The 8,736-nt window shown below is 43.2% G+C and overlaps 1 protein-coding gene across 1 annotated transcript; it reads left to right on the plus strand.

The window, feature by feature from the left end:
• Positions 1 to 1,884: 1,884 nt before the first annotated feature.
• LOC138301643 (galanin receptor 2a-like) lies at positions 1,885 to 3,006 on the plus strand. The gene has a single exon (XM_069242156.1). The coding sequence runs from the start codon at positions 1,885 to 1,887 to the stop codon at positions 3,004 to 3,006; it is 1,122 nt and encodes a 373-aa protein (XP_069098257.1).
• The last annotated feature ends 5,730 nt before the right edge of the window (positions 3,007 to 8,736 follow it).

The following is an 8,736-nucleotide window of genomic DNA, read 5'->3' on the forward strand; positions in this document are numbered from 1 at the left end:
AACCTCAGGAAACACAGTGTTTGGAAATAATAGAAATAGCTTAGGGCTTTAAAAGTACCTGCTGCAGAAATCGCGTGCATTTTTGAGGCAACAGTAAAAATGTCATGATAACCCTGGTGATTAATGCTCCTGCTGTAGAAAGATCATAGTTTTGTCTAGTGGCAGCTTTGACTCATCATCAAGTAGCGCAGAGCTAGTGTGCCACCTGCAAAGAATATATACCCTGCAGAGCACTCTTAAAATATACTGGCTACTAGTATGGATGACGTTATTCCTACACGATGTAATGCACATTGTGTTATGTAACATTTGTCATAGATTGATTTACACACGTATGGTTCATTGTCTCTGTATGATGTGTGTGTGTGTGTGTGTGTGTGTGATATAAGGTGCTCTGACACTGCAATGGTATGAGAAGTGCTATTAAACGAATGAAATGCATGTGAGAGGGGAGCTCTGGTGACATGGGGGACGCTGTTGGAGTGTGGTACTGAGGGTATCAGGGGAGGAGCTCATTAAGGGGCACCATAAAAGACTGTTGCAACAGGCGCCACCAGTGCTAAAGCCGGCCCTGTTGATGGCAAATGCATGGTAATTCTGGCGTCTTTGCCTCCAACTTGGACTATAGTAATTCCCATCATTAGCGTCTGACTAAAAGCCGGATTTATTGCCTGCAGATCATACGGAATACAGCAGCCTGTGTGTTGCTTGGTCTCTTTCGCTGCATTCCAGAACATCTCAGACGACCGAGCTCCTGGCGCTACCACTGGAAATGAGAATAGCATTTTAGTCCTCCTGCGCTGTTCGCAGGGCAAACCAGTTTCGGGCAACTTGGTGACACGGGCATCATTTTATCAGTAATGGGCACTGGAGACAAACACTCACAACACACGCCTCACACGTGCAAGCACCCGCAGTACCGGCACTGAACACTCCGATACAGCATGTGGTTCATATGGTTTGTTTATATTTTGCTATAATCCGACAGACGAGGGCCCCTGCTGATGTGCGCTCTGCCGTGCCCTCTGCAGTCGCACCTGCGTTGATTGTCTTTGATCACCACCTTCCCAACCCCGCCTTGACACACGCAGGTGCACTCATCACGTGCCACCTTTTCGCATGTTTCACAAGACAAAGCAGGCCTGGGCCTGCCCCACACAACTAGAGTGTGGGTCGCTGCGCAGGGCCTAATTAGACCCTTCTTTGTCAACCGGTGTGATGCAGGCCCTCGCCGAACCCCGGCAGCCTTGCAGGAGTTAAAATGACAGACCGTGGCATTCTTCAGCTAAGGCTGAATATAGGGTTACCCTGTTGCTCAGCACACTTATGGCTTCATTATGTTAAGCTGCTCAGCAGCAGAGCTGCGCCCGTCCTGCAATGCCAAACATGCCTATCTTGTGCCACACGGTGCCCTTCTGCTTCTCAGAGTTCCGGTACTCTCCCTAGGCAAGAAGAAGCTCCGATACTCAAGGGGGGGAGGGGGGTGTATTTAGAAGTCGTGGTACTCAGTACTGGTGAGTACCGTCCCATTTACAGCACTGTGGCTTAATAACATGTTTCCTTCTTTGCCTTTATCCAAATAGCAATAAATCAGCGCCAGGGGTCTCCCCTAATAAGGCGCCGCATCTGACTCCGTGACCTTGTGCGCTGTGTGACAGACGGCCACTCAATACAAGTTTCCGAAGCTGCAGCCAGCTGAGACTCTGTGATCAGGAACTGTCTGGTTTCTTCACTTCTAAATGACTCTCCGATTTAAGGCAGTTCAGGTTTCTTTTGTGTCCTGAAGTGGTTGACATTATTTTCTCACCACATAATTAGTGTTTGAAGCTCCTATCACTGCCTTGTCCAGTAACTATCTTTTGTTTTGTGTCTTTCTAGTATCGAATGGAGAGATTACTCACGACTGCCTCATCCAATAAGAACAACGCAGATCCATTGAACAGTACAAATTCCAGCTTGGGGGTTATACCTGGCCTAATCCTAAACGAACAGTTTGTGCTGCATGCCAATTATGCATTTGCTTCCATCTATGCCCTCATCTTCACAGTAGGTATGCCTGGGAACATCCTGATGTTCCTCATACTCCTCGAAGGTGTAAGAAAACCGGGCGCTGGGCTCCTCTCACGGACCACTGCTCCTGTGATCCTGAACGTGGTTCTGGCAGACCTCGGGTTCCTTTTCTACTGTGTGCCAGTAATGTTCATCAATACCGTCTGGGAGGACTGGCGCATGGGCTTGGCGGTGTGCATCTCCCACAAGGGCTTTTTCCTCTGGTGTATCTTCGTGAGGTTCTACAGCATGTTGACCGTCTCTCTGCTGCGTTACACCGCAGTGATCCACCCAACCTACTCCCAGTCTCTTTCTCACCAGCTCATGGTCATCATCTGCATCCTCATTTGGTTGTTAAGTCTGGTCGTGTCCATTCCGTACTGGATGTATGCCACCCCAGTAGAGCTGAAAGGTGTTGCTTCCTGTCAGGTCCTGATGACAAAAGAGCAAACTGCTCTATATAGCAGGCTCCTCGGAGGGGTGGCCTTCTTCCCAGCAACACTTTTGATGACTCTGTGTTATTCGAACATCATTTATGTTCTCTGGTGTCGGAAGACTCTCATTGTACCCTCAGAATCGAGTCTTCGGGCCAACAGGAAGGCCACCATCATGATTCTGGCCACAGTGATGGCCTTCATTGTCATGTGGATCCCTTGTTGGGTCCTGGTCTTCCTCGCAGAGAGCATGACCTTAAGGCCCAGCCCCTCTGTCTTCCTCGCCACAAACATGACTTACTTCCTGGCCTACACCAACTGCTGTGTCAATCCACTTATTTACTTCAGCCTGTCTGACCACTTCCAGGCCAAACTGAAGATAATGCTTGGATGCAGCGGAAACGGTAAAGAGAGACTGAAGACCAGCCAGTCCTCCGGAATGAGAGAGACATTTGAAACTGTAACAAGCTCTTTAGATGCTGAAAACACTTCCTGGTCTGAAGGAGAGGCAGTCAATAAATAAACTTTAAAAAAATATTTTGATACAACTTCAGGGGGAATTTGAAGGCTCGGTGTGTGGATGGTCAACATGTACACATCCGAAGCCACATATACAGAACTTCCATTTGCAGTGTCTGCACATAAAGAGAGACAGAGATTTGTAGAATGCCTCGGGGTGGGGATTAATCTGTCCCCGCAGAATAGCGCCTGTGGATTTAACAGTTTTCCACAGATTCCGTGAAATATGAATGTGATATAATTACACCAATTTCACATTTGTGTCAAAAACTGTGCCTGCATCTGTTTGCAAGTTCCCTTTATGCATGCCTAGCAATACATGTCTAGTTTCCTATTGGGAGCATTTTATCCATACTCTTGCTGTCCAGTTCAACACACCTTACAGAATCCTCTACCAGTGTCAGAGAGGCATTGAATTCGGGTGAATTCCCATAAGGGTGCAGTGGGCATGTGACTGGCTCTCTCCTAGCCCTTCTGTTGTATCAGGAGCTCCAACGTATCAAGTGACACTTGTGATTTTCCTGTAGCCCACTACCCACACTTTGACAGTTCAGTGTTTCTGCCTATCATTGTACTTCTTGATAAATGAGTGGGATTTTAGAAGCACTTTGTGGGCATTCTGTGTGTGCCATCTCTGTTCACAATTTCAGAAAAGCTGGAATTTATTACTCCAAACATTATTTTAGCCCTCCAATCTTTTTTTTGATACAATGAGTGAAATTTAACTTTGAAAGAAATGAAAGCGAGGACTATTAAAACAGCACCTTTATGGGAAGGTAATGAGGTGAAGGTTGTGCTGAAGCATGTCCAAAAGCCATGGGTCAATTCCATTCACCTCAGAGCACAACTTTAATTCTCGTCATTTTTGTTCACTTTTAGTTGGGATTGTCTGGTCGGACTCTATCAATTTTTAGAAAAATCCAAGGGTTTGTTATTGATTCCAGGAAGGTTATCACTTAATACACGTAATACAGACTATCCTTGTGTCGTGGCCCTCTGTGCACCTTATTACTGAAAAGGGTATTTTGATGGAGGCATGCACTCTTCACACTAACATGATAGTGCCTGCCTTCACAAAGGATGCTCTTATACATGCGTTGCTATATGCCTTCATAGCTGACAGCCTAGACAGCTCAGCTGAAAAGGCTGATATTCAATGTTTAAATCCTTAATGAAATGAAATATAATGAAGCAGAAGAGTTCAGTAAACAGAGTAACGTGTGCTCCTTAGAGATAAAAAAAATCGAGAAAAATGAGTAGTCATTAGAACATATTCTCTGGAAAATTAAAACAAAGAATTTAGGGGGGGGAACTCAACCTAAACACAAATATGAAACAAACAAAGATTACATACCTTTGGAAGAATAAAGTGTGATTACTATAAGATTAATGTAAAGTGGCATTTATGGACTAGTGATGAGAGTCTTCTTTAACCAAAATTCTGCACAGCGTTAGAAACTCTGGATGCGCCACGAAAACGCCTTGAAAATGTTTCAATTTCTATACATTGGTTAAGTGTCTATGTGTAGAAAAGGCTCTGTGAATTTAGGAATTAATATAAAGATTCTGTTTGTTGACGTGTTTTGGTAAAATCAAAGACTGAATTGAATAGTACACATTTAAAACGTCTTATAATTATGGCTACACTTTGTATTGTTGCTAATCAGATCAAAGTTAGCAACGTCTGTGCTGCATTTAAACGCCTTCATTAATGTAATACAGTTATGTTATGTTATATCAATGTATAAGGCTCAAGGGTCACCACAAGAGGCCTCTTCACGCTAACACAACACTAGACAGAAACTCAACTGTTATTTCAGAAAAAGCAACAACTTTGAATGTTTTTGTGGGTTGTGAAAAATTCAGTAGCCAGTCTTATACGAAGATATGATTCATTCATTGACTTGAGCCCAAATTAAAGCTATGTACAGTGCATGTCAATGTCAATTGCCAATTTATTAGGGATATATTTAATTAGTAGTTGATGTACTAAAGCAGCAGTACTCTCGGAAACATAACTATTTATTGGGACAGTTTGTATACATCTAGGTCTACTTTCTTAGTTCATCTATTATTCTGCGCCCATGTGAATGCCTGGACGTACATCACCTCTACGTGTGTGCAATGTACGTGGCGACACGTACACTTCCCACATCTATTGTTGACATTACTTTAGTTCACTGAGCATTAATGGAGGGTGGCAGAAGTCCAATACAAATGAGGACGAAACTCAGACATTTGAAACTCTTTGGAGAGTCGCAAACACTTTGCACCTGCATGAGTAAGTGATAAATAAATGATGTAAGATAATGCAATGTGTCCATTGTCTGCCTGCCGAATATAGCGTCCCTTCCTTGACTTAGGCAGCAGTGGTGTCAGACACATACAGACAAGTGCATCGCCGATTGTGTTTCAAACCAGGGACTAACATTACAGGAATCCCTGGTGCTTCTGCTAAACTGCACCATTGTTGCTTGGCCTTGGACCCACACTACCAACTATCTCTCCATGCCATCAATGTCCCGGAGAGGTAAAGCTGCCCACTTCCCTCTCAGTCACTTGAGTTTGAACATTGTTTAAATTCATGCCCTTTTTTCACTGGTCGTCTACTTCACAAATTATATTTTCTGGTGGTTGGCACGCACAAATGATGGTGCATCGTATGGACTCCACAATGTTTTTATGATGATTTTTAACCTATATTTATCACAATTACTGATTATTGTGCCTAATGTATTTGGCCGGACGTTCAGATTTTATGTATAATTTCATTGTATTTAATAATTGATTATTACAATAAACTTACTTACGTATAGACTATTGTACAGTGCATTGATATGTGAAATAGCCAGGCTCGTGCCGAGGAGCAATTATACCTAAACCAATAAAGAAATAAAATGTGGCCTGCAGACTTGTTGGTAATGTCCAGAAAATGCACAGTTCTTAGGGTGCGTAAAATTGTGTTAATTTTTCTAATCAAAGTTTATGTAGTTTTTTTAAACCATCGCAAATGTCGTGAATTTTACAAAGTTAAGAAATTAAAAAATGGGACACAGTAAGTGTCCGTGTGAGAAAAGCAACACAAACTGCATTTTTGCAACAAACTAGTTATCATTCAGTGGATTCATCAAACTGTGTGAAGTCCAAATGTTGTGCACTATGTCCAGTCCTGTTCCAATGATTTTCACCCACTTCTACCAATTTACGAAGGGTATGTGTAAATTGGAGTTGCATGGTGAGATAATCACACGAAAAATGTTTGCATTTAAAGTTAAATAGTATTTCCAAACAAAAGTGATGCTATGCATCCATAATATTTATCAAGATTCCATGTAGCCCAGCAAGCCACCCTGCTGAGCTGGTGGAGTGAAAAGCAAAGGGCAGGAATGCACCATATTTAACACATTACAGCACATTCCTATCCTTTCCTTGCACTTGTGCCCTCTTGGCTGCCTTGCACCAATGCAGAAACCATTACACCATGGTGCAAGGGTACCAGTGTTATAGGCAGGGTTGTTTTTGAGCATGAAGGGGCACATTAATGCCCAAAAACAATTCTCTGAGGCATTTTCCTCATTCTAAGTGAGCTTAGAAAGAAGAAACAATGAGATTTCCCCTCTTTGCATTTCTCCTGGGAAGGTGCAGCATTTTGATGCATTCCTAGGTTTACCAGTGTTAGTAAATCTCGTAATGCGTGAAAATCCATTGGTGAATGTGTGGGAACACCCATGGAACGCCTTCCTGGGGCAAAGTCACAACACAGCAATTTGCTCTGTGTTGCATTGCTCTGGATTTATGCCATGCAGGGCCACACAAGGTAGGCTTGCGTGGCTTGATAAATCTGACTTAATTTTTTCATTGTCCTTGTGACCCCTTGTGTGGCTTAAGGGCAAAGCAAAACTTTGATAAATATTCCCATAGCATGTAAATTGTACACTCTAAAGGTTAGTGGCCAGAAGTCAGCGATATACGTGTATACCATACACTTATACGAGTACAGTGTGATATGTAAAGTTTATACACCTGCAGGTAAGAAATGAACGCAGATCAGCCACACATTTCTAAATAATGGTCATACAAAGATGCAAAATAGAGACCATTTAATTTCACAGGTAAAAGTGTTCTTGTGAGAGTTAGCGCTTTATGTAGACTGATGCTTCCTATTGGAGTCCCACCCTTACAGAACTGTTTCTTAGAAATGAAACATGGATTGAACGAGCTTGAAAGGAAGCTCCCTATGTCCTGCCATATGCAATGAAAGAAAACTGGATGGATATTTCCCATTCACACCTTCTGTCTGGGTTGGATGGCGGGTGGGAAGGCCAAGGTGATGACAGGAAGCATGGAGGGGCAGTAAAGGAAACCTGATCTGACTTTGTTCATACCCAGTACAAAGGCACGAGCTAATTCTTGTCACTGTGGATAGAGTGCTCCAATCACAGGCTTTCCTTTTACAAACTATTGTATTAGTTTTCTAAATCAATGAAATCAGTCAATGGGAAACACTTTCCAGAATGTATTTGGTGGTTGAATGTAAGCCCTGCCAGACGCATGATGTTTTCAAGATCTGAAGTCATCTGGAAACCTTAGCTGTTTGATTCTGCAGCCCCTTGTTTTTTCTTACGCCACTATATCTAGTAGCATAAGTGGAGGCAGTAGCATCCCCTCTGAGTGCTAATTGTCATTTCATGAAATGTTTATGACATCCTATCCGAATGCATTTCTACTTCTCCACTTTTTTTGTTAGAGGGACTTGATATTTTTGTATACCTTGCAATGCAGGATATGTAACCTGACAAAGTAGAATAAAATACGTTGGTATAAAGAATATTGTCGATCTTCAGTTGCCTCTTGTTGGGTGTTTGATGTTCATCAGACCTGTCTAGGTTTAACTTACGCCATCAAAGGTCACATTAGATTCATTTTTACCTAAAATGACCAGTGAGAAGCTGATCGGCTGGTCCACTTAGTTTTTAAGGAAAACAATATAAATGCATGCAGGAGAAGGGAAACCGTCCCTCCACCAGCATTGCAGCAAAGGGGGAAGAGAATCACTTTGTGCTGGTCAGACACTTACAGAGCAGTCCTACGTTCACTAACATTCTGGTGGGACCAGAAGTGACTTTTAGAGAACGACTAGCTTGATTTGTTTGGGAGACCTAGCTTGGTTTGAGGAGAGCTCTTTTGTGTACCACAGTCTTGAGCACTGACCAGGACTAGTGCCATGCCCACCAGGCAGTAGGGCAAGATAGACTCAGTAGGCAAACATCTCCTCTGCCAGAACCTATGGCTTTCTTGCCCATCGAGTCGGTGACAAAATATCCGTGTAAGTATGAATTCAAATGGAGTTTTAGGAAAGAGAGGACTTGGCAAAGGAAAACAAAACTGGTGAGTGCATGTTGAGAACAATATAGCACTGGATGATCTGTGTGGCAGCCCTTTCAAGCGGGGGCAGGGACTCCAGACTCCTGAAAGCCCTGTTTTCAGGTGGTGGTGAGTCTTGGCAGCACGCTGGTTGGGTGCTATTTAAGGAATCCGTACACCCTGTTGGCATCCATCAGAGCCAAGAGGAGGCTGGGCTGGGTCCCCCTTGTGGTTGTATTGTACTATGGGCACTCATTTAAGTGTTTGATTCTTATTTGTGCCCCGGCCCAGCTTATGGCATTGCTGACTTGTTGGTATTCACATCCTGCTTTCTCTCTTAGTTATTTTTAATGTCATCAACTGCCTAGAG

This window comes from Pleurodeles waltl, chromosome 6, assembly GCF_031143425.1.
Source record: "Pleurodeles waltl isolate 20211129_DDA chromosome 6, aPleWal1.hap1.20221129, whole genome shotgun sequence".
In the NCBI taxonomy this organism is placed as follows: domain Eukaryota; kingdom Metazoa; phylum Chordata; class Amphibia; order Caudata; family Salamandridae; genus Pleurodeles; species Pleurodeles waltl.